General features: G+C 35.7%; 1 protein-coding gene across 5 annotated transcripts in view; it reads right to left on the bottom strand.

Annotated features, from left to right (window-relative positions):
- MEF2A (myocyte enhancer factor 2A) overlaps nt 1-27,594 on the bottom strand; it is a 92,960-nt gene that overhangs the window by 12,095 nt on the left and 53,271 nt on the right. Inside the window, exons 4-9 of one of the 5 annotated variants that reach the window (XM_074917518.1) lie at nt 17,324-17,455; nt 17,121-17,258; nt 13,955-14,174; nt 13,693-13,752; nt 3,234-3,424; nt 1,577-1,600 (exon numbers count right to left, since the gene is read on the bottom strand). In XM_074917518.1, coding sequence (XP_074773619.1) covers nt 1,577-1,600; nt 3,234-3,424; nt 13,693-13,752; nt 13,955-14,174; nt 17,121-17,258; nt 17,324-17,455 — 765 coding nt within the window. The remainder of the gene's footprint in view (nt 1-1,576; nt 1,601-3,233; nt 3,425-13,692; nt 13,753-13,954; nt 14,175-17,120; nt 17,259-17,323; nt 17,456-27,594) is intronic. The other 4 variants (XM_074917519.1, XM_074917520.1, XM_074917521.1 and 1 more) reach the window with 4 other exon arrangements.

Raw genomic sequence — 27,594 nt, 5'->3', positions numbered from 1 at the left:
AAATTATTTTTTAAACTGGTGCAAATAATACCTGTAACAGGAAGAATTCAACATCTTTATTTCATGCTATGCTACTGTTCGTATCTGGTGCTCATATTCAGTGCTGAGTTCCAAGCATACAGAATGAATGTTCAGAGAGATGACTCAGAACTGCTTCCTAGCATTGGAACTGGCATCAGAAATTAGCATAATGAGACGTACCATTGCAGGTGTACCTAGTATTTCTTTAGCAGCTCTGGGGAAGACTGCTACATTTTCTTTGTGTGAGCTTTCTTCCCCCACCAGCTAAGCCCAGTTTTTAGAACCACTAGAGGGCCCACGCTCCATACAGTATCCATACCCCAAACTGCACTATTTCACACTGCAAAGAGCACAGCGATTTTTAATAGGTAGGAATACCTTAATTCAAGGGCTTTTGCATTAATTCCAATTGCACCGATATTTTGATTAAGCGTTTTTAAGTTGAATTAGAGCTTTATTTCTCGCACTGGAAACCAGACACTTCTCTATAAAGGTGAGAACAGGCATGACAGCTGTTTAGCTGCTCAACTAGCAAGTCATTCCAACATAAACCTTAAAAACTTCAATACTGATTTTCAAAAAAATAATTTCCCCTTACTTTTGTAAATCTATTGCTCATGTTTAATATAAAAATCAACCAACAGCATGCATTCATCAAGAAACTTATCTATATCACTACATTTTCCATGCTTTCATGCAATTAGAGCCTCATATTAGCAACAGGTCCATGTTCAAAAATAAATCAAGGTATGCAATAGCCAGACTGTGCATCTTTACAATCGCACTCAGATGCAGCATCTTCTGCATGGTTTGTGCTACAGCAGCTAAACAATTTGCAAATTGCTCTAAAAAAAAGTTACAAATTATTTTAGCCTTACATTATTCTCCAGACAGAATGCCAAATGTTAAAACCTTGTGGGAAAAAATAGAAAAAATACAAATCCCAAGAGTTCCCTTTCAAAAGCAGAGTATCTTTTCACTGGAAAAAGGTAGAATTATTCATCTGCAATTCTCTATTCCTTTGGTAAACAGGGAACACCCCTGTGGTTTGATAATCTCACGCAGGATGAAATAATTCTAAAGTCCAAAAAGGTGACCTCACCAGCAATGATGTAATCTCCTTGAAAATAAAAGAAGTAATACAGGGCTTGTGTTACAATCTGAAGAACTTCATGAGTGAAGCCACTTTCTAAAAATATTCCAGCAATTTACAGGATGATAAGTGGTTATTTATATTTTGCATAAAAGACAGTAAATATCCTATACACATGGACAGTTACTTTGTAAGGCTCTTTTCCAATGTTCCCTCCAAGAAAAACAGAAATATTTTCAAGAAAAAAAAATAGACTTTACAAATGGAAAGTGCTAGACTTTGGATGCATTTTAAACTTGAATTGGTCGGGTTTTGAGTTTGATATGATAAATGTATATTTGTCTGCTACCAAGGGAACACTGGAATTATTTAAAATATGTAATGAAACTACAGTTAAAAAGCTGTAGTAAAAGACATTTTCAGCGTCTTGCTCTCTCTCATCAAACAGTAGCCCAAACTCACCAACTCCAATTCATCCTCCTCCGACTGTACTCAGCAAACAAGAGGGATAACACAGTTACCAAAAATAGCATTGCTTTCAAAAATTAAAGAAAAAGTCACGTTTGTGCTTCAGGATTTATATTCATTTTAATTAATAATGTGAATTTGCCACCTGATTCTGTAAATACTACTACTAGAAAGTATAATACTTTACGCAATTGAGATCAATTAAAAATACCATACTGAAAGAACACATGCTTTGGCAAAATCAGTACAGGAAGAACTTAGTAAAAACAAGGACACTGCTACATATTGACAACATTTAGATACAGAGCACAACAGTTTCTGTCTGGACTGATCCAGTAAACATTCAGCTCAGTAACAAAATATTTTTTACATACAATCATCATATCATCCCAGCATCTCTACTCTGAACTCTCTTTCCAATTTCCTCAAAAAGACAGACAAAACCTGAATTGAATATTATGTTGTTGTTAACAACACAACAGTAAATAGGTACTGTTCACTGCTAACACTAGAACAACTGCACTAACAAGATCCTCCTCTTGTACTTCTTTCTAATTAATTCAAAAGCATGATTTTCACTTTAATAATCATCCAGTTATTTCCTGTGTCTTCTACACTTCAGTACTCCTAGAAAAAAAAACCCAAAACTTCAAGAATCATTACTCTGAGGATGATTATAGCTTTTGTTACTTGGACTAATTTTTTATTATTCATCATAAATACCAGGAACAAATATAAGTGCTTGTGGCACCTTTAAAGAATTATACAGAGAGTACTTGCATTGTTTATATCCTGCTCCTCTTGGTTATGGTTCATTCTTTCATACACAGAAAACAGAAAATGTACGTATAGATGTTTAAAATTTCTACATAACATTGAAAGACTAAGACCAAAGGATCTGGCCAACCAAATTAAAGGAAAACCAGAGTAACTCTTCCTGAAAGACCTGTTCTGGTCCTAATGCTGTGGTTGCCTCATGCCTGACACGAAACTTGTATGCTATTCCAAATCTAGGCTGAACAAACATTACTGCACAGTTGTATTGAAAAGTACACAAATAGGGACTGAGCCTGATCCTTATTACTCTTTTATGTCTTCACTGAAGACATGACATCCACCATAGGACACACAAGGTTGCATTCCAACACACCACATTAAACAAGGGTTTCTCTCAGACCATCATTACCACTGAAGCTACGTTTTACATCCCACAACCATTACGACCCAGGAAAAACAGGTACAGAGCGTGCTTTAGGGCATGTTAATACAGTTCACATCACCAGTAAGATCAGCCATTCCTCCACAGAATAATGCATAACCCTTTTTAAAACCCACATCCTTCAAAAAACCAAAGTTTTCCGTACCAAGTCAGTGAGATGTCAGATCAAAACAACAAAATCCCAATCTGTCTCCAAGATTGCACTTTACCTGGATTTAGGTCAGACTGCTATTTTACACTTTTTTTTTTAAAAAAAAAAAAAATCCTTACAAATTTAACTTCTCCCAGAGTAACAACTTATAACTTAAACTTTCATTAGTGAAATTTCAAACACCCAGAATTCTATTACTGAGGAGATAGTTTCTCCCTGTGTATGTTGCCAGAACACTCAATTTTTACAAAGCCAGCCACAGAACAAATGTTGTAACTTACCAGTGGTGGCATCATACCCTTGCTGGAGGGTGGGATGACAACACGGAGGTCAGGTTTGCGATTGTTCATTCCAAGATTACCTCCTCCAGGTGGAGGTGGAGACTTTGTAGGCATGACTTTGCCTAAGCCATTCCCACCAGCAGTAGTTCCAAGTAGACTTGGTGAAGCTCGAGAATTCACAAACCCATTTCCTGAAAGAGGAAAACCAAATGTACTGTAAGACTGAAGGGAAGTAGCAATACAAAAACTTGGTTCACATGGACAAATTACAAAATATTTCTTTTGAAAAATCTGCAATAATGAACTTCTCACAAGAAGTGCAGTATTGAATAATCGAACAAACAAAAACCACTTTCACCAGAAGATCAATATGTAAAGGTAGTATCACCTCAAGGGCACACTGTGGCAGCTTAAACGCTGAGAAGAGCATATTGCCAAAGAATTATTTCTAACAACATCTGGGGTTTTTTTATTTTGTCCTTTGAAGTTCCTCCAAGCTGAGCTTGCGAAAAAGTGTGTGCTTTTGCACAACTCCACTTCATCCCCACCCCCGCAGAACATGAACTATACTGAATTGTTACCTGTGAGAATTGAAAAAAAAAAAATCAGCTCACAAGTTTCTATTGGAAAAATGTATTCTTCAAAAATCTTCAAGTTCTGCAGGACTCCAGTATCTACTCTCTAATAAAATTAATTTCAGTCTCAAAAATATTTACTGTCTGGTTATTGTATTTAGCAACAACAATCCTTCCCCTTTAACTTAATTCCAAGCTCTGGACACAGATTTACACATCACATTTAAGCCCATTGATTTATTTTACACAGGTCTTTATCTTACTCATGATACTTGTTCTAAGTAGAATTAGACAAGACAAAGCCTACAGGTCCTCTCTTCAGCACTGAAATCCTCAAAAGCTGAATACACTCAAGATACAGGCCTTAGCTTACACTCAGAACAGAAAAAAACAACAAGCCATTAAAACAGTGCCCAGTATTCTATTTTCATTTTAGACAAAACTACCAATCACGTTAACCAAAATATATATCTCAGAAAAAAAATGTGAAGCCTCATTCTAATGATTTTATCATATTTATAAGCAACAATTCCCAAAATACACACACCTTATTCAGCTGCAAATGAAAAAAAGAGTTGTTACACAAGGGGAATTTCGCAACAGGGAACCCTATAGTTCACATTACAGAACTTGTGTATGTGTGCATATAAATAAATACAATTCATAGTAAGATTATGTTTATACTAACATTGCAGTTCTGAAAGCAGCCTTTATAGTCACAATTCAGGGAAAAGTCTATTACACAAAGATCACTGTGTGGGAAATTCTCTTCTAATAGCCTGTAGCGCCATACTGGCATGAATTTTGTATTATTATTCTAATTTGAATAGGCCCCTATGCCCAATCCAATTTTATTACATTAAGTACATATTAATCTAAAAGCAATTAAAATAAGAAAGTTGTCAGTGTCAAATTCCACCTTCTTTAACAAAAATTTTAATACCTTTAAAAAGCTTTGCAAGACTGAACAATAACACATATCAGTAACAGCACAACACTTCAGGAAGGTCACTGATACCGCTAAGATACTCAGCTCATGTATGTTGGGAATCTAGGTGTGATTCACCAGGATGCTCATGAGAGAGCCCCCTCCATTACTACTCATCCTTGTTACATGATGGGGGAACATGTGCTATGAAAGCACTTTTGAAACACTTCTTTGGAAAACAGTCCACCATAAATGAAACCCTACATATTGCTTTATCAATTTACAAACAGAAGAAGCAAAGATTAACATAAGAATTTTAACAAAGCTCTTGTGCTGATCTAAAGATATTCTACTGAGTCTTATAAAGGTCATTTGGAAACAAAGTTATTGCTAAATATTTTTAAAGAAAAAAAGTGTAAGTAGGTAGAACTTCCTGGAATTTGCAACCACAGTATTCTTGTTCACATATGGATGAGAAGTAAAATCACAACTTTAAAACCAGGGTTTTAAATTCTGGATTTACTTTCTTTGTGGATTTCCTACTGTGCCAAAAGCCTGACCACACATGGATGATGTGATATGTCCCTTGAGTTTTTCAAGGTTAACAGAGCAAGGAGGAGTTATTCTAATTTAGTACTTTCCTGAATAATTTGTATAGGAGGTATGGGAATACATTTTTTAAGAACTCTACCATTTAACTCAGAAGCTATGGGAGAAAGAGGGAATACAGGCAGCAGAAAGAAGAAAAGCTTTTTATGTCAGCATTCTTCCTTCTATATTAAAAACCACAGCAAAAACTCATTTCATGATTAAAGCACCTACATTCCTCAGCAGACAACAGCAGAATTTATTGAGATGCTTCTAGGTTAGTGATAAAATTTAGTTAAAAGTGACTGACAAGTTGGGCTGGAGCTGAGAATACATACTGGAGCTAAATATATTCTTGACTGCTAGGAGAAAACTAGCCATAGCTAGGTCACACAGAAAAACCAACCAGTCAGAAAAGAGAAATTAAGTTCTGTGCTACCTGAAAACTGTGAGACAGTTTTCATGGAATCAATGATTTTGTTAAATACAGGTATGCATTAATACCTATCCATTATAAATACGTGTAAACATTAGGAATAGACAGCCTACACAGCATCAGATTGCAATCTTGCACAATGGACAGAGTAAAAATCAAGTGGATTTGGAAACTGATGTGAGGTAGGAAAAATTATTACAAACTAGCATATTTTTCACAAAATTCTATCAAAAACAAAGTTATAGTAGCTTCTATTTTCAGCAAAAATGCCAGAACATTTAAAGAACTCACTGTTACAAAAAAGTAAAATCTAGGCTTTAATCTAATAATAAAATAGCATCTTATTACTCACTAGGCTGTCAGTGTTACCTTTTACATGCCAAAGCTGCGGTTCCGAGTTGAATTTAAACTTCAGAACAATAACACTTTGTATAAACAATGGAGTTCTGTATAGCGTTTTAGTCTATCCTATGATACCATTTCCTGTCCTCTGTTTTCAAGTATTTCAGTAGCTCGTGTGTTAAATCTGGACAGTGTCTTTCTTCCACACCCAATACAGTCATTTCCTGCAGCCCTTATTACAAGGCTCTGCCAATCCTTCAGAAACATTTCATGCTTTTAGTGGTGCTGTCAAAAACAACAAACTCCTTGCCATTGCCTTCTCTGTGCAATATCATTCAGCAGCAGGGCAGAGTCAAAGCATTTGTTCTGACAAAAGGCTGAGCATTTCTTAAAATGAGTGTTTAGAAAAAGATGTATTAAGAATAGGAGAAGCAAAAATGTTTTAAGTGTGCAATACTACTGGTATTAATCCAATAGAAGCCCTTTGTTATAAAAAACCAAACATTGAGCATCTAGCAAACACTGGAGCATCTATATTGATTATTTGAAGAATCATATGCTGGGGCTGCAATAAGACTGCAGAATATTAATTTTTAATATGAAATTTAAAGCTTTTTTTCCTGTTAATAATCGAATAAGAAATCAAATTACAAGTTAAGAGTGAAAGGATAACTAAAAGCATGGTATTTCTTAGAGTAAGGTCAGGAGCCAGAAAAAGATAATGATTACAGGATGATGCAACTATACGGCAGTTTGCCAAACTGAGCTTTAATAACCCCATAAATTCTACTTACTATTTTGTATAATACAGAAATGGTATCTACCCCACCTACTACAGATCTTCCCCAAAGACAATTACTTTATGCTTAAAAACACTATCAAACCGAAAAATAGAAACAGAATATAAAATCCTACATAAATGCAAAATAAGACTACTGGGTTTACTTCCACGGGAAGAGTTTTATTTAACTCTAATTCTTTAAAACAGACTATGAAAGCACATTTGAAACACTTCTTTGGAAAACAGACACCAATGCCAAGATGATAAGCTCTCAATTATATGAATCATAATCTAATTAGATGTTTTGATAACAAACATTGCCAATGTACCATTAGCCTACTACCTGTTTAGTCAGAAAATGTTTATTTTTGAAGTAACTTCTTTTTTGAAGCTAAATGTTAAAACCCACCCATGTTAACAACTGTATGTTCTGCCTTCGGAAACGTAATACAGCTTAATCTCATTTACTGTCCTGCAGCCCAAGACATAGCATTCAATTACATGAGCCAGACTCATATTTCACTATACAAATCACATCAGCTGAAACAATGAACACACGTGGCTGGAAAGTACCGCATGTACTTATTACTACTCAAGGAATACATTATAGTCAGTGATGCCATTAATCTTTTTTTGTGGTTCACCTTTGGAGAAACTGAACAGTTATACAGTTCTGCGAAATAATTGTGGGCAAGCAGCTAAGCAATATAAGATTAAGCAAAAATAAGAACAGCTGTAAACAAATATTTATGCCTCAAATGACATCATACAACCCAACAAATGTCACTTAATTAGAACTAGACTGAAAATGCAGTTTGCAATAAGCTATCAATTCACTATGCATCTAGAAGACCAGAGAAAAATCTCTTGAAGAAGAATGTTTACATGTAGGACCCTGGGTGGGTTGGGGAGTGGAACTCATTGCAACTAAATACAATAATACCATTTCTATGTGCATTAGTTGCTCAATTTATTTACTTTTTTTTTTTAGTATGACAGCTTTAAGTGGAAATTAAACAAAAAACCCAAAACAAAACAGCATATGCCGTTCATACCATTTTCAGCTTTGCATAGAAATCATTGCTGATTCTACCATCAGTTCAAAAAGCTCAAGTTCTCTGCTAGTTTTGGAAAGAATTTAGTATAAAATCTCAAGGAACCTGAAATAAATATATTTCCACTGATCTTTACAAATTAATATTTCAGATAATACTATGATTAAAATTAAAAAAACCTTTAACAGTAATATAAGACTCTGAGACATGACTAACATGTAAGATTTATACTTCTGAGACAGTACTGCAGATATTAAAACACAGCAAAAACAAATACACATGACTAAGTGTTAAGGGAATGCTTATTCAAGTTACAAAATAAAAAACCTCATTTCCCAGGTTGCTGGAATTTTTATTTTTTTTTCCCTAAAGCTACATAAAAGGAGAGACAATTTTGATTTAAATGGGCTTTCTTAAAGACCAGGGTTATTCAGAATACAGCAGCAAAAGTAAAACAAAGGCATTACTGCTTTTGTATCTAAATGTTATTCAACTTTGTGTGAAAGAGCAGCAGTGTCAATTGGAGGCCTCATAGGTCTTTTGTCAGCTAAACATCTTACAGCTAATGAAATGAGAGTTCTTCTTTCTGAACTTGTCGATTTCTGTGTATCTATACAAAGCCAATCTAAAGAACAGATGACAGAAGTGATATGTTAGAACATCTGAGGATGTGTGATGCTGTATCCTGGGCAAGGTGATGTTATATAAATGTTGAGACTTCACACAAACAGATACACAGCAATACTTTAATCCAGCTGGGAGATTAATAATTTGCTATACATGTAACAAAGTCTAACCAGAATTGCCTTGTACCTCTTAGTAAATCAGAATTGCCTTGTACCTCTTAGTAAATCAGAAATTATAGTAAGATAATGAACACACATAACAATATATGAAATTTCAACTAAAAACTAAGGGTAGTTCAGGGGCTGAACTGACCACATGTAGATGGGTGGTTTCAATGGAGAGATTGCCACTTTTTTAAAAAAAAAAGTAAAGAAAACAAAAGCCACCACCTCCAATGCTTTCTTCTACCAGCATGTTTTTCATGCTGATTTCAGCCAGTCATTTCTTGTGAGCTGATCTAAACAGAGGATGATGGATGGGTCAGACTTTGTTATGTGATGACAAAGTCTAGCAAAGGAAAAAGGGTTCAGCTTACACCCTGTGAAACAGCAGGTCTGCAGCCCACTTCCAGTACCCCCTTTCCTTGAGGAGAGCTTGGAAGCTGTTAAAAGTAAATAGGCTGCTCTCAGTGTTCTTCAGGAATCCTTTAATTTCTTCCTTGGAGAATGGTGAAACACTGACTATTGTATTTACCCACGTAACCTTAAAGATCAGAGCAAAGACAAACATTATGCCAACACTATTGGCATTACAGAGCAAGAACCTTTGTCCACTGCATTTCACATCAGCTGAACATACGCTTTTAAGTCAAACCCCTTTCAACACAGGCTAGGAAGTGAGGAGCTCTACCTAGTGAAAGGTTACTTGTGACAGATACTACCTGTCATGCTGAAGTTGAAGTATAACAGATAGGAATACCACCAGTAACACATAACCTTAAGGAAGAATATGCTCAGTGTTTACAGCTGCTTTACCAAGGTGGTCATCTGCAACAACAGTGCCGAGCTTCTTAGCTGATGACAACACGGGCTGGTGAGTTTGAGAGTGGGGGTGGAGAGAGAAGAAAGTCTGTTTTCTTAAGGAAGAGGCTGATAGCATCAATACAGTTTCAAGCAAAATGCCAGCAAGAGGTATGTTGTTCCAGAGTTAGTTAAACACTTCTTGCTGAGGTGTCTCATTTAATAAAACGTGAATAGAAAGGTGTTTTGTTATTGAAGCCTCCTGGTGTACTCTTAATAAAATTGCAGCATATTAGCCATTTAACTCAGACTTGTGAAGGACTAGGCTAAAATATTCTTTTTATCCTCAGACATGCAGAAGAAGCTCTCCCAATCAGCCAAACCCTCAAGACAAAGGGAACCATTTACAGGTTTGGCCTTTCAGAGTTGTCTGTCTTGATCCCTTGCTGCCAATTACAAGTAGTCTACAGGTGCATGCAAGCTGTCAGTGGCACCTCTGTATAATCCTTCCTGAGGCCAGGATTTTTAAAAAAAAAAAAAAAATAAAAAAAAAAATCACACATGATCTAGAGTGGCTCTTAATAGAGACACAATAGCTCAAAAGAGTTTTTCAAGCAGGTATATCCTTCAGATCGAATCTAAAGAAATTTAATATTCCTAAAGTTACTTTACATTCTTAGAATCTGAAGATTAGCAAGGACATTAGAGAACAATTAGAGCTCTGGAACAAAGAGGAGAAATTCAGTACTCAAGACTAGATCTTTCTTACAATGTTATCATCAGGAGAATGGGTAAGAGGAAAGATAATTTCCCAGATTAACTAGGTCCATAATCTGCATTACTGACCAGAAAGGCTACTTTACTGACAAATAATTGTATAAGCAGGTAATATTGTGTCCTTGCAAGATCATAAAGAGCCTCCACTTTCAACAACTCCTTCAAAATCACCTAGGCCTTGAAGAATTTAGGGAATTCATCTTGGTCCAGGGTTTATCTTTTTCATGCAACCTTAACAATAAAATCAGCCCATATCCTTTGCATGGTTCATGGTTCAATGCATAGGCATAGAAGAAAAGTAGAGACTGGGTAACACTGGTATTTCTTTTGAGCCTTTCTGATTCTCAGAGTCCTCAAGGATGGGGTAACTTCACTGGAAGTGGCACCTCATTGGCCACCTCTGGATGATTCAAAGTTTAATACTTAATCTACCAGAACACAGTGAAGCATATCTCCTCATGACAAATTTGAAGGTGATCCATCCATCAAGTCCTTTCAGTTCAAAGTCAGAGAAACTCTCCCCCACATGTGGGTACTCCAAACAAGTGAGGCTATACTTTGCCTAATTAGAATCCACAGCCTTTTGAAAGGAGTAAAATAGACATGCAGTTGTGTTCAAGCCATGATGATGTTGACAACAAATAGCAAGTTGTACACCTGGTGACACAAGATTCTTGAAGCATATTAGATGCCCATCACAAACTGAACAGGGTTTAACACTGATCAGGAACAGCAGTATCATGCAAATCCTAGGTCCAAACCATTTATCTAATTAACAGAAAAAATAAAATACCTCAAAAGCAAACACTGTTATAATGCCGGACATTTCTTCCCTTTCAACACCGATATACTTGCCAAGCAAAAATTTTCAGGAAATGTTTTTTAAGTGGTGGGTAAAATTTTAAAAAGTAAAGTAATTTGCAAAGTAAAAAAAATGCTTTTTCAGAGTTATGACAGCTGCATGTGAAGCAAGCTCTCAGTATTATAAAATGATCACAAAATTTTCTGTTCTAGACAAAAAAACACTTACCAATCTTTGCTACAACACGCAGATATTTTTACTCAAAGTTATTTTCCACAGAAAAACTGTTAAGTCGGCAGATTGACTGCTAAAGCAAATCATATCCATTCCAATCAAGTTATACAGGACTTGAGAAAAAGACTAGTGAACTAAATATGAGCTATTTTATGCAACATCTTTGTTAGAACTGGGTCCCAACTATGCAAGATAACCTTTACTTGCTTTTTAATCACAGATAAAGTTGTGTAAGTACTTCTCTTCAAATAAAATAATAACAAAATCTCAAATGATCAAAATTTCATAATGTCGAGTAAGACCTGGGTTTTTCCTGTGTCTGTAAGAGAATATCTGGGAATATGGGTATGCCAGTACTCCATCTGTATCTTTGGCATCTCTTCTATAAATTGTGAGATGCAAATTTGACACAAGACCTTTCACAACTATAGGAAAATTCTCCATTCCTGAGAAGTTTAAAAGAAAATATTGATAGCCAAAAGGAAAAAATATTTTTTTTTAAAGTGACTTCTATAATAAATATAGTAAGAAACTAAATCCATTGTTGACAGCAGACATAATTAACTAGACACATACTCTTCAAAGGCAGCGGTCAAGCTCAAATTGACAGGTTAGCAGATTTACTCTATCTGGTTATGTATGGTTTCTTGATTTTAGTTGCAATTTAAAAGGTTATTGTGCACCTGACAGTACTTAAAAGAAGCCATGACATATCCTAGTAGAAAGTGGAGCTTTGACAACTTAGGATATTCTGTGGTTTAACATTCTGGTGTTAACTAGGTATTTAAGTTTCACTAGATGTATTTCTTATAGATGTTCCACCGTTCTTGTAGAGCCACAACTCTTTACTTGTACAAAAAAAATCTTTCTAGAAATGAGTGGGTATATAACATTTTGGGTGCGATGTTCTGGAAAGTAAGAGATAAGTGATGCATTTTGACTTTTCACATAAACTATTAATAAATGCAAGAAGGAAAACATTTTACTGCATTAAATATGTTCACCAAGCTGCTGTAAGTGGGTACTTCCACAGTTCAATATTCTATAGCAAGTGCTGTAAACAACTGTTTTATTTGCTGATTGAAATAAGAAGTCTTAAATCTGAGGCTGCTGTTACTAAAGCCTGATTTTGGAAAAGAGGCCTGAAATGGCCTGATAATAAATTTATTTAGCCTGACTTAAGAAATACTATGGAAATCAACATCTGACCTCCACAGTTTCTAAAAATAGTCATCTTTTTTCAACTCAGGAAGTCTCCTCCATTTAAAATCTTGCTTACCTGATGGAAACCACACTTGAATATTTCATATCTTTGCTGCACATAGCCAAAGAATGGATGAAGAGTGGAAAGTCAATCCTGTGCTTTCAGCCTTGTAGTTGAAGCATTTTTTATTCATAAATTCAATTGCCTGACTTTACCTTCAAAGAACTTCTTCCCAGTTGCCACACTAAGTAGCCAGTGGGCAAATACTGAAAGGTCAACAGTTGCTCCTCTAATTCCTTGCTATGAACACATACCAAGAGAGAGTTATGTGTATTCCCAAAACTGACCTTCGCTCACCAAGACATCTCAAGGAATGGAAGGGACCTGAAGGAAGTGGGAGAACTGTCTTTCTGTGGCGTGATAAATTTCAGTGGCTGCCTGCCTTGTATCAGAGTACTAAGTTTTGTTTAGGGGAGTCAAAATATTATTTACATGAAAAAGTGCTATCATACCTTTTTACTGAAGACAAAAAAATACTGTGAATTTGATCTCAAAATTGTTTTTGAAATAAATTCTGATCATCTTCCAAAATTAAGAGAGAACCTAGCTATCAGCTTCCAAGATTTACTGCTTTCTTTGCATAACCACTAGAAAATAATTAGCAAGATACACACGGCAATACAAACAATACAGTCTGTATTTTCTTCATTTTGATTGGCACCACAAACAGTATCAAACATCCTGGTCTTGTGAATAAAACTAGAACACAGCTGAGTTGTTTTTAGTGTAATAGTTTAGTAAGCACAGTGAATTTCATGCAAAGGGAAACATTTGGCAAACACAGGATCTCTTTAGAGTACTGTAATTGCACCTGTAAAGCAACACAAAAGCAAGGGCAGCACACTACTACTGAAAACCACTAAAATACTAAATGCAAATATTACTGAAGTAGAAAGGGCATGGCAGTAAAAGTGTTAAATGTCTGAAAAGAATTTACAAGACTTGACAATTACAAGACAACTAATAAAGTTACAACCTTTGTTCTTCCACAACAACTTTTGAAAAACAGTCAAAATAAAATGTGCTTTCAAGTTGGTGTGAAACTAAAACCATAATACTATTTTTCAACAAAGACGTGATAGCGCACTTACCAACTGGACTGGTACCAGCTCCATTTGGCACTGTGAGGTCAGTTGTCCCCAGCATTCCACCTAACAGAAATAAGCCAGAGCATTAAACTACTTGCTCTCATTACACTGTTGTATCATTTTGTACTTCAAAACTTAGGCCGTTTAAAACAAAAAAATGCACTGATACCATCAATTGGGGGGCGGGGGGGGGGGAGCATTAATAACAAAATTATTTTTTTAGAAGAGGGCATAAAAGGAAAGCACAACTGTACCGAAATCCTACCTGCATTGCCAGTACTCGGTGGTCTCTGAGGGGCCCCAGGTGATACGTTGCGATGCAGGGTGGTCTGGGGTGGGGAGAGCATGGTTGTGTCTGTTAACGATGAACTGGCTGCCAGTGATGGGGATACGAGGGAACTCCCTGGGTTACTGTAGGTTAAAGTGTTGGGATTGGACACTGGAACTGTAACCGACATCGAGAAGTTCTGAGCAGGCAAGCCAGGCTGGAGGAAAGAAGATGAGGAACACACACAAAACAACATTAGCATTAACTATGTTTGCAGAAATAGCACATTATAAAAATACACATTGATGTATGCCAAGAATTACTGAGGTTTAAAAAAAAAAAAGTTAATTATGTTAGTTTTTAAAGTCTATTAAGCATACAATTTTAAAACATCCATTTGTTGTAGAGTATGGTGTTAAACTCTTATACATCATATAAAGACAGTTCCAAGAGAATTATTCAGACTTCTAAAATACTGAAAGTTCACATACAAAAAATCTGAAGATATTCATATGAATTCACAAGCTCAGAAATACAATAAATTTACCAGTTAATTTGGATTATTACAAAGGAATGACAAACTAAACATGTCTACAAATCAATGAACTGTTGCACCTTCAAAATGTAAACATAAACATGCACATTATAAAATAGTCAGTTATTACACAAAAGAGAAAAAGTTAGTAATAACATTTTGTATTAATAATCTTGCCAAAATATTCCTACTAATCTCTAAAACTTTGAGACTAAAAAAATAAACAGATCTTTAGAAAGTCACTAAATTCAGTAATTTGAATTTAAACATTTCAATTGTCATTATTCTGAACTGTGTTCTACAATACCCTGCTTGAATAACCACTCCATCTTCCCTTTTCGCAAATCTCGGTTTTTAAATTTCTAATTTTTACAGCATTATTTAAAAGGCAACTATTTTTCTGAAGTGCATATGTTTGTTATTCAACAACTATTTGAATCAAAAGCTTAGATGCCTGCCCATCTATGGTGCTCATTTAGTTATGACTAACTTCTTTGGCCTTTGTCTCATTCCTATCCTTTGACAGTGATAATTTTCTGAAACAAAAGGGACTATTTTCTTTCACAACTCTCATAATTACTGGAAACAAAATCATGACAGGTACAATTTAAGGGTAAGAATTTGGCAGGATTTATTGACAGAATAGAAAGATAATACTTTTGATTTAGAGGTCAAATGCAGATGACAAACATTCATGACTTAGCATGTATACTTAAAAAGATGCACTCTTGTCTCACACAGCTTAAAATTTACCTAGAATGATACTTCTGTATGACAATTTTGATAACATTAGGAATATAATAAAAGCTATATTAATTAAAAGAGCAGAATACATTTTCTACAAGAAACAAAATCTTACTAGTGAGAGCCAATGACAGTGTCCCTACTGAAGCATTCTAAGAATAATTATCAATTTTTTGGCACAGATGGAAGGAAAAAGTAATGAAGCATAGCAACGTAATGCTAGCAAATCATTCACAGTATCTAACTAATGACAAGCTGTACTGGTATTTGTTTTCACGGGAAACTACTTCAAGAAACTATTCAGTATCTACAAGAAAAAGGTTGTTTTTAAGCAGCATGTTTGTCCAGTAACTCGAACTAATCTTGAAATACCTGAAGTATGCTTACAACAATGCTAGAAGCTAGCAGTTGAAACATTTTTTCTCTAAGTTTCTCAATATAAAACTAATAAATGACAGCTTCCACACACACCTTAAAATTACAAAAAGGCTGCCTCTGCCCATCTACAGTACTCATTTGATTATGACTAAATTCTTCACACTTTGCCTCATTCCTATCCTTTGACAGTAATGAGAGCACTAGAACAAAATAAATTATGTTCCTATACAGACCGAAAAGTACTGGAAATAGAACCATAACAGGTCCAATTTAAGCTACAAATACAGAACTATAGAGCTGAAAAATAATGTTACCATTTTTATTTATACTGATATCCCCATCAACAATTTAGGTTGTTCATGAAGACCACAAAAAAATCAAGGAAGAGGAAATTAGCTGTAACATACTGAGAGGTGAGGACTGAAGATGTCTCAACACAGAAATGCTGGATATCAAAAGCTTCAAAACAAAGCAAGAACAAAAGATAGTGGCTTCATTCAAGTATAAAAGGACCTTGCTAAAAGAAGTGATGGTGGGTGTCATGACTGTCAATTTGCTTTGAAGTCCCCAAAGATGGCCTTCTTGCTCTGAACAATGAAATAATTTCTAGTATTACCAAGTCATTTGAGGACACACTACTCAATTGCCCCAGGGTCTGTGCCGATTAACCTAGCCAGTCCATTTACTTTAATTGCTACAAGATTTGCAATGTTAAAAAATTCAAAGGCTGCGGCAGAGCTCTGTACTAATTTTCTCAGAAAATATCTCCCCTGTAATACTCAACACTAATTGGTTTTTGTAGATGGAAATTAAATGTCATCATGTAAACCTCCATGAAAAACATGCAAAATTTACACTACTGTTATTGCCAAACTTATTGAGTTCTGGAGCCGAGTGATTTATGGCTGCAAATGGGTTAGGCACTTGGGACAAGAAATTTTAGATCTTTCAGTGTCTAATGAAGTATGTTAGAATTTCAACAGAAGACACTGATCTTTTGAGGCTCCCATCATGCAGCAGTCTATCTTTAAACATCTAAATACCTTACTACAGTCTTCAGCAAAATAAATTTCACTGATTTGGTGACAAAATTAATCCAATTCTATTTGCCTGTTTGTAACATACTGTAAAATCTTGATCAACAGACTAAGAGCTACAAGATATAAATAAACTATCCTTCATCCTACAACAAAGTCTGTCTTTACAAAAATATTTTAGGTAGGGTTAGGCAATGTAGGTAGGGGCCTGAAATTTAGAAATGTTACTTCATGTTCACAGGGTATGAAAAACTATGAGTGCAAAAGAGAAGCTAGAGACAAATCTTCTTTAAGACAAAATGTGTTTTAACAAGATCAAATATCAGCATCTCATTTTTCCCTCAAAGATATATATTCCCTTCTCAAACCATTACATCCTCTTGTCTTTGCAGTGGTTTTCAGTGGTAAGCAAACACCATGAAAGTTTTCATGCATGTAATAGAAGCACAAACCATACTTTAGTACTCACTGCGATTTTATGATTCCGCATCATATTATCAAACTCTTCATTAATTTTTTTATATTTTTCTTCTGTATGTGGCGTGAGCACATATGAAGTGTCAGGGTCCGGGCTGTCGCACCCTCTGTGTTCCTTCTTGTTCAGAGCCTAAATAATGAAGTTAATAAAAAGGATCAACAAATAAAAAGTAGAGATAAAATAAAAGTACTTACAGGGCCTCGCTTGAAAATAAAATCACTATCTTCATTTAGTTTGCTGAATCTGTCCTCCGATAGTGGACTGTGCTCAAAGTAATCGTCAGCATCAGGGCTCTCACAACCATTAAGGCCTTTCTTTCTTAAGGTCTGAAATACAATTGGAAAATTCACATACAAATCATACTAACTTGCCAAGAAGTTTTGTATACTACTGAATCATTCAGAGCCACTGAAACTACATGAAACTTTCACAAACAAAACTCACTGTTCAACAGACAGGCTCAGTCTTTCAAAATAGTGGCATAGTACACAAAGAGAAAATGTACATTCAGAGGCACAGACTCTCCCAGGTGCCATCTCATGGGTAACTTTAACCTACAAACACCTCATCTCTCCAGTGTTCCATGTAAAACCATTTTTAGATACTGGCTGATATGAGTAAAGTTGCCTGACATACAAGGAGCATTCAAGCCTATGGCAAAGGAGTTAACGCTATCACTGACAATTAAAAACCAGTTTACTGGATCGTTCATAAATTGATTTCAGCATCCCAATTTTAATATTCACATTTTAAAGGGCACACAGAGAAACACAGCGGCTAAAATTTTTGATCAAATTCAACAGTACATTAAATATATGTAATACTTAGTCTCAGTAGTTTATCAAGGCAGAATTTTCCTGCATTTCTATCATCCTGCACGATAACAAGAACCGCAAAAAAGTATTTAAAAAATTACATAATCCCCGTGTAAAATGACTTCATTTGCTAAATACAGATTTTTTTCAGACTCCTTTAGACTAACTTGATGCAACTGCTTTATTGGGCTACTTCCTGTTTTCTGATGGAGAACTCACATCAACATTCCCTGGGGAAAAAAACCAAACTTGTCTACAATCTAGCCATTCCAAATAAGCTACTGAAAGAAAGGATATGAAACTACAGGTCTCATGACCAAATTTTAAAAGATATTTGTATTCTTTGTTTTTCTCTTTCACCCTATTACAAAGTCAGACATCTTTCTTTACAAGTTCTCATCTACAACAAAACAAGATTTAAAATGTAACCTATGGAAAAATCTTTAATGTTTTACAAAAGTTTCAAAAGGAAAGCAATGTAAGGTTAACTGGTATACATTAGCAGTACCTAAGGTAGCAGTAGGACTACACAGGCATGAGGGGAGTCATGTGTTTTCTTTCTGTGAGAAATTATCTATATTCTATGAATTTTGCACTAAAAGCCCTAAAGATTTGAAATCTTCAAGCTGACACTCTCAGCACCATCAAGAAATTGCATTTGTTTTCCTACAGAAGCTATGATTCCATAACACACTGAATTTCCGATTTTAAAAGTATTTTTTTGTTTAGACTATAGTATTCATCAGCATTTTTTCTTGAAGTGCTATTTACTAATTTTTAGTACAATAAAAAGTACAAAAGACTTTCTCACTATTCATATATATGCAAAATACTGCCTATTTCTACTTCAGTTTTAAAGCAGTACTTGAAAAATTCAATTACACAGTCTGAAATTCTTGAATATCACAGGTCACCATAAGCTATAATTCCTTCTCAAGTTTCTTGGCTTGCTCCGTGTATCCCACACAGTATCTGGAACTCCCACAAAAATGTAATCACTAAATCAGCATATGGGGAAAACAGGTGTAGCTTCCTCCGACACCTGTCACGGCACTGATCCTGCTCCCCTAACCAATCAGCTGGACACGTATATGGACTTGGCCATACAAGGGCCGGCTGTTCGGCCTCTCAAGGTCGGAGGCTGTCATCTCTCTCCCAGCCCTTCCTAACAAGTCAGCCTGCCAGTCTTCTACACTTTGATATCAGTAGGGAAAATGTTAACACTGTATAATCTGGATTACACTTAACCCCTGCAACCCACAGAATACTGTAAATAGAATCCAAGTATGTCTTTACACAGCATTCAGCGTCAACAAGCATATGTAATGTCCAAGACACAATTAGAAGCTGTATTTAGATACTAGAAAGAAAAATATTACAAGAAATACACTTATTGTCTAGTTTACCTCCTTTGATAAACATGTTAGAGCAATTTTAAGCATTGCAGCATAGGAGTTTTATTAGTGCTCCTTTCAATATTCTATAACAATCAAGTAAATGCTTTTAAGAATAATACTGCCAACTCATCCTCCCAGATCCATCTGAAAAATTATACTCAAAGTTCTAATATAAAGGCAGCTATTTAGTTAAATATAAAAAATGCATTTTTCCTCTTGGCAACTTTTTAAAAATTTTTGTTAACAATGGGGTTAACTCTGCTTCAACTCATGAGGAAGGAAAATGCCTCAGTATCTCCTGTTTAAGATTCTGGAAACCTTCACTCCAGATGGGGTTCCTGTCATTGTGGAAGGATTTAAGCCACAGTTCACTGTTACAGATAATAAGTCTGGGTCTGATATCCAAAGCTCTGTCTCCTTATCACTAAAACATGAACTGCCACTTTGAGGACCTAACCATAAAAAGACTGCCAACTTTATCATTGCCCAGTAACATAATAGTAAAACATTTCTGCTGCGTGGCTCCTACTAACAAGTGGAATGCTGTAATCTGTTCACACAGCCAGGCGAAGCCTACGCGAGACAGCCCAGCCTCAGCTTTCTCACAGGCTACAGAGTGAGACATGATAACAGGCCCTTGCTCACAGGAAAACAAGGAAGGCCATGACTGCTGGGAATCGCTCTGTGGGGACACAGGAAAGCCAAACTCCATAAACAAGGGCTGCTGACTCCACCCTCAAGACTCTCTATAGCTAAAATTTGTTATTTCTCCAATTGATGTAAATAACTTGCCCCCCTAAGCTATTTCCAATTATAATAGACACTGAGATTTTTATTAACTCCGGAGATGGGAGGTGGGGGGGTAGAGTGAAAAAAAACCTGCCAGTTAGTAAGACCAAACAATATTTTTGTAACATGAAGAGAGTTTTACTTCTCTGGTGTGATTGATAAGCTTGTTTAGAATACAATCAGTTTTTGCAGTTGAGGCTAACATGGAACATAGATTTTCCTGTTACAGCAAGATGGAAATAGATAATTAAATTTCAGGTTTTGCTCTTGGATGCCCACTGCAATTGCCTTCTGGTGTTAAGTCGTGTTTTCCAGATCATATAAGGGAATGCGTAGACTTTTGAGTTAATCTGTATTACTTTCCACTTCCTCTAAGACTTAGCCAAAATTACTGGAAATTGTTCCAACATGTTTGCCAATGCATTTTATTGTGCCCTCAGTTACTGAGATAGTGGAGCTTTGATATTAGACTGGATTAACTATGATGAGAGAAAAGTACTGGGTTTTGTCAGAAAATAATGCAAAGTATGAGGAACCAAGGCAGGTATGAAATCTTTTTTTAAAAGAATGAAGCTAACACAGCAATATAGTAGTGTGACATACAAAGTCACTATATAAGCGTTCCAGACAGCCACAGTTAGTCATCTTGATATTGCAGAATGACACAGAAGTTTTAAGCTGCTTTTGTTTCACTGTATAAAACGGAAATACGTGAATATTATAATTATTAGCTTAATATTGAGGGGTTTTTTTAAAGGCACAGCTTAGGAAACATTGTATGAGAATGGCTGGACTAGCTCTGACAAGTTTAAATACTACATTCAAGTGAATGGTACAAGAGCCCCAATATTTTCCTGAACTTCCACACACAAAGTACTTTTTAATTGCACTGCATTTTGCTAATTTAAGGAAAGAATCATGCCTTGGCAAGAAGCATCTAAGGAACAGAAGAAGGGCTTCTTGCAAAACAACGGCAACAAAATAATTAACTGCTCTCTACAATTCAACACAAATTTTACTGAAACTGGTAATACAGATAACGAAGAGTATAAAAATACAATAAAGTGATTTATTGCATGATCCATGAGGAAGCAAAGACTATATTCAAATGTCACAGTGTAATTATCTTAGCAAAAGCTTCCTTCCACAAAATCCAACAGAGAAACATGAAATGCAGGAGCTTTAATCCTGCAGAGTCTCCACAGCATGAAATCAAGTCACCACCTTCTTCCAAGGCTTGTTCCAGCCCAGCTGCACGCAGCTTCTCTCACACAAACTTACACTGGCCCAATATATTGGTCATCAGCAGTTCAGGAAACCAGAAACTCTAAACTAATAAACACAGATTACTGCTACCAGAGATGAAGATAAGTGACAACCCCCAGCTGTCGTCCTCCCTGTGAAAGACCCTGGGTTTTATACCCAACTCTGAAAGGACATGTTGCTAATGGTTAAAAGAGCACAATTGACATGTTTTGTGCTTCAATTCAGTGAGTGTGGTTAAAAAGCCAAGACTTCTGGTATTAATGATCTGGGCTCCTTACCAGCAGCTCTGGCGAAACTGTAGAGAACTTGATTATGTTCCCTGTCACCTCAGGAAATAATATTTTTCTGACTTAAAGCAAAAAAGTAGGATGACCTCATATGTAGAAAGTGTTATGAAGTACAAAAAAGTGTCAGTTCATTCAAAACATTTTCAGTGTTTGGTTTCTTGTAATATTACACAAAAAGGAAATGGTTGTTTCTATCAATGCTACTATGTATCATATTAACAAGCTCTATTTTTGCACTTACTATTGGAGCTGGCCAAACAGGATTTTTATTGATGTTTCATCCCAAATCATGAGGAAAAACATTTCCAAAATTTGACTAAGATTGAAATGAAGAGTTATTTCCCTTGGAAAGGGCAAAGCTTTCACTTAAAACCTGTGGCTAGTTCTGTTTCTCCTGTTGCAGTCAGAGCACAGAAGAGCTGTGAAGCAGCACAGATTTGGAGTAAAAACTTTTTTTAAAATTGTCATTTTAAAAAGTCTAAGTATTCCTCAGGCCTGAAGTAACAGAAAGGCTCCACTAGTACTGCCAAATATTCCTGCTGCTCTAGTAGGCACATACACCATGGTTAACAAAAGGATAACCAGTTTCCTCATGCTCTAGAGAGCTGCCATGCAGCAGGGGAGAGGACACTGCTGCCACTTGCACCAAATCCCAAAGGCTCCTCACCCACAAATGCAGCTGCCAAGTGTTTATTTTACACAGCTCTGTGCAGGGAGGGTGGGACTAAGCATCACTCTGCCATCCACAATGGGAATAACAACAAGACCGCTGAGGCAAGAGATTGTGCAGTTTGCAATCACACCACCAAAATGCAAAAGCCAGTACGATTAGCCCAGGCTGCAATAGTGCCTTTCCTATCAATGTTCAGGAACAAAAGAAAATAATTCCTAAAAGAGAGACCCAAGGGTAACCAAAAGCTATCTAGCTGTACTGTAACCTTCAGGATCAGTCTCACATTCCATCTCTGCAAATGATTACAGGGATCCACACTTTTAAGGTTATTTCCCCATTCTTTAAGGGAATTGCTGAAATCTCTGTGGGAGCAGTTTGACAAGCTGACTGACAGCAACAACTTAGTGCCACAGAAAGCGCAGGATCCTAGAGACCACCCTTACACCAACTCTGATGTTTGCTCGAGCCTGCAATAACTAATTTTTTGTTCACTAAAATGACAGAAAACTCTCCTTGGCCATTCTTTCTTTTACTTATTTTTGCTGGGTTTGTTTTCAATTGTAGCAGGAATAAGTTGGTTTTTCAATGTATGGGCTGAGCACCACAGATAGAAAGTAGGCAGAAGAAATGGCCTGTTCATTGCATCAGCCACCACTGATAATCATGCTCTAATTAAAAAACTGCACCTTTTTTTCCTGAGATATTCACAAAAGAAAGGACAAATACAGCAGTCACAGCACCAGACTCCCACCCAGTTTTCATTCTTCTTATGTGAAACATCAGTGAGAGAAAACAGGGCACAGTCCTTTAACGCAGTTCAGTTCCCCAGAGCAAAGAGAGGCTTCAGCTGGTAAGAGCTACAGGTATCACTACAGACTTTACACATAGTAAGAAGTCATGCTGAAAGCATGACAATTGCTTTATTATTTGCTTCCCATTACATATTATTGTCAAGAAGTTGAGCCCAAAACCAGGCTGGATTACTCTTCTTTTGTAACACAAAATAATTCCTTTCATCACCCTGAACAATACTATGGTGTATCATCCTTTACATGCAGTCATTTCTCCTAAATTATATATAAAACATATTAAAGTATCTGAGGAGTATTCTTAGTCACTGAAATCTATTTATATTTTTTAAACTTCCTGCAGGTCAGTATAGCTTCTGAAGTATTACCGTTTCTTTTCTCTAGAGTAACAACATGGTTCTGGTTCTGCAAAGTCCGAGCTTGCCCCTGCAGTGCTGGGTACGCGAATTTTACCAGAGTCTAAAATACAAGCAAGAGTGAATACTAAGTGCAGTGTATACATCAAAGTGAACAAACAGATAAAAAAAATATGTAATTCAACTGAGTAACAGTGTTCTGTGTTTGAAGCTCATCAACATTATTTCTGTAGGCTTCAATTTCTTTTTCATCATTAGATGTACTGGATTATTTCATGTAAGGTTTAAAAATTTTGTAAATTTTCCTCAGGCTCTATTAATATTCTCAACTTCAACCACTGAAGCATCTTCAAATTTGATTATGAAGCTGATGTTCCTTTCCATTGAGTTAGGAGGCTACTTAAGTTTATCCTTAATACTATTCCTTTCAGTACTCCTGACATTTTCAATTACATTTTGCTATGCTATCAGTTAGAATTTCACATTCTAATTACAGCCACAAATACATATGTCCTAAAACAGCACAGTAAAGCAGAGCGGTGCACAGCTCTCAAAACTTCAGAGAAATGCATAGGTCAAATTAGATTATGACAGACATTTTCATGAGCTAAGCAACTTGGAGAGCTTAACTTCTTAAAGAACAAGGCCTCACTAATCTTTCTGGTAGGCTTCCCAACCAAAACAATGTATAGTAAGTAAAATCTGAAAAATCGACATACTCTACTTTTAGCTTACTTAAATAGTATTTTCCATACTTGTGCTCAATTAGTGGTATTTCAAAAGTAAATAATGTTTATTATGCAAAGATATCTAGACATCAAAAATTTGGAGTACAGTATTAACAAAGTTTGCTACAGTGATTATATTTCTTGGCCAAATATTACAGTATGTTGGGGGGAAAAAAAGGAGGTTTAGGGTTAATTACTTATTCCAGTGTTACACAAACAAAAAAATTATAAGCCTGCCTAGCACTAGGCCATAAAGGACAAGAAAGAGCCCTTTAAGCAATGCTCTACTATATTCAGTTTTAGGCAAAGGTATTCATCATTTACAGATGAAAAATGTTCCTGATTTTAAATTTTATCAGTGTCCCTGTTATATACCACTCTAAGAAAAGACACAGTCTTGTTTCAAGTGTTGGAGCACTTCCAGTATCTGGCAAATTTTAACATGTATCCCTCGCTTGCCAAACATGAAAGCTAGCTGTCAAATTCCTCCAAGATATGATAAAGATGGCACTCAGGATTCAAACTCTCATTTATATAAAATAACACATACAAAAGGTTTTTAGACATGACATGGTATGAAGCTTAAATTCTAGCTTGAAGCATCTTAGCTGTGAAACATTTTAAATAGATAAACCACAAGGAGTTACTGAAGAATAATAATTTTATGGGCTTATAAAATCCACTCTTTTCACTCCCAGAATGCACTTGACTAGAAGGTATAGGAAGAGAAGCTGCTTATTTGTGATTTTAGAGAAACACTAATTATAAATTCTGGACTTCATAATGCAGTTGCTGACCTACAAACCAGCTGGGTTGCTCACTCCTAAATAAACTTCTTGAGACTTTAAACAATTAGTAAGCCATTAGCACTGATAATACTATTTCCACAGTGAAAACTAAATCAAGCTCTCAAAGTCTGACATTTGATGCATTTGTCTTTGCTTCACTTTCTATCCAACTTACTAAGTTATTGAATTTTATATTGCTGAGTAGTTTTTCAGTTTACCTGTTTTATAGAAAGTACCATCAACTAGGTATTTCCAATAAAGACTACAAAACTGCCAGTTTAAGTTGGTCCTATTCAATCTTTTTCTTAAAAACAAAAGACAATGGAGATTGATGTTCATCTTCAGGAAGCAGAAACTATTCCTTAGCATATAAATTAAATACATTTTACAGTCCTTTCAAGGAATGCAGTCTGCAACAAACCAAATTAATGGTAAACCCAAGCAAAACAGTTCTATGTTAGAATGTTCAAAGAGACATTTTATGGTACACAAATGCTTTTTTCAAACCTTACTCAAGGGTCAACACGTACATACACATCTTCCCATATGTACCTCTTCACATACTTGCAATGGTTAAAAATATAAATCAGCAACAGCAGTAGCCGACTGAATGCCTCCTTTCAGCAACAGTATATTGCAGATAAGCCATATGGAACATGAAAAGTTTCCAAGTGTAGCAACCCATCTGCATAATATCCTTCATAATCTTTTAGAAGTTCTTTAGTAAAAATATTATCTCCTACTCATAGTTTGCCAAGAAAAATTTTCTAAACTCCAATTACAAATCACTGATATAAAAAGAATGTGTTTCTTTTGGTCTACCTGCCTATGCAGTATTGCTATTTCAAACATTTCTTGTCCTGAATTTCTCCTTGCAGCTTGAAAATTTGAAAGGATAACAGAAACTATTTCAAAGTCTTGGTATTCAAGATAACTTAGTATTATCAAAAAAGTAATTACAACACAAATAGGAACTATTCCCAAAGAAAATGTTTAGTGGATTCTAAGCATTTATATGATTTTTAAAATACCGTTCTCACATAAGATTAAGGGAACTGGCTACACTAATGTCTACCAGAATAAGCTTCAATTGCCTTTAATATTGGTATGGAACTACCCTTTTGTTTCACCCCAAAAGGTGTCCAACTGTATAGACAAATCACTAAAAGTACGTGTAGATACATGTGTGCACTCTAAACGGGTGTAGTGTGTGTACACACACAAGCATTATCCTAGTTCATATCACTACTGCAGAATATTTACCAAAAAATAAGCAAGTTGAGTAAGACAACTGAAAGCGGGTACTTGAAAACACCAACTGAGATAAGTATGTACAACAGGAAGCAGCGAACCTCTCCAGAAATAAAGTAGGGTACAAACATACACATCTCTATTTTTAATGAATTAAAATAATTAGAATGTAGGACTTCAAGACACAAAGCCATAATAAGTATGTCACAATTTGTGGTTTGAGTACTGAACTTCTCGGTTGTGTCAAAGGAATATTCCCTTGCATAACCTTCACTTAGAGTGAATTATCAAAAGCCAAAGCATTTCTTTGAAGACTGTCCTCACCTAACCTGAAAAGGCGCTGGGAAATCAAAGGTGGGATCTGGAGAGGTTGAGAGAAAAGAGTGTACCAGAATCAGGGATAGTGAAATATGAGTAAGCTTTACTCTATCATGTGTAATTCATGTCAATGTTGCATAAAGACTGGCTCTGGCATGCTTGATTTTTTTTCTTTTTAACAAGTCACTATACTCAGCAAGTACTGAATTGTAAGTTAATGCAAATAAGAGCACGGCTTTAAATGGCATCGGTTTGTTATAGTTAGAAGAGCTTTCAGTGGGACAATGCGTAAGAGCTTTGAACTAAAAAATCTTCACAATATTCCCAATGAATTTGGAAGTTTTTAATTAAGAATATATTATTCACTTTCTATTGAAAGTAACTAATAATTCAAGTAAAACATTATTTAAATGTTAAAATTCATACTAATGTCAATTTAACTTAACTAGCATTGCACAGTCTATACTATAAATTACAGACCTGTAAACTCCCACATGAAATATTACAGCACTGATATGACATTAACAAGATGTAAGTCACGAAGACATCAACACTCCATGTGTATTGATTTAAGTACTATGAAGAATAAGAATGATATGATATAGCAAGGGCAGTTAAGAGATTCATAGGTCTGTAACACAAGAACTACCACCATAAACACTTTCTTTAATCAGGTGATAAAACAGTTACTATGCAAAACGTACCAGGTAAAAGGATCAACATGAAGTCCTTTGTTCAGATGAGTGTTAAATATGTTACAGCCTAGATGGTTTACTTGCAGTAAAACACTGGCAATGAACAAACCACAATCTCCATCATATGATCACAAGTATCTCACCACACCCACATGTTGGTTACATGACTGAGAGGTTGAATGACAGTATGAAGGTGATCTGTAGTTTTTTCCTGGAGGCTAGAGACTCCCCGAGCCCTCTTCTGCAGAAGACCCATCAGTTTAAGGCTGAAACATTGAGATTATTCAAAAGCA

The sequence above is a fragment of the Athene noctua genome, chromosome 13, assembly GCF_965140245.1.
Source record: "Athene noctua chromosome 13, bAthNoc1.hap1.1, whole genome shotgun sequence".
NCBI classification, from domain to species: domain Eukaryota; kingdom Metazoa; phylum Chordata; class Aves; order Strigiformes; family Strigidae; genus Athene; species Athene noctua.
This window is presented reverse-complemented; position numbering and strand designations above follow the sequence as displayed.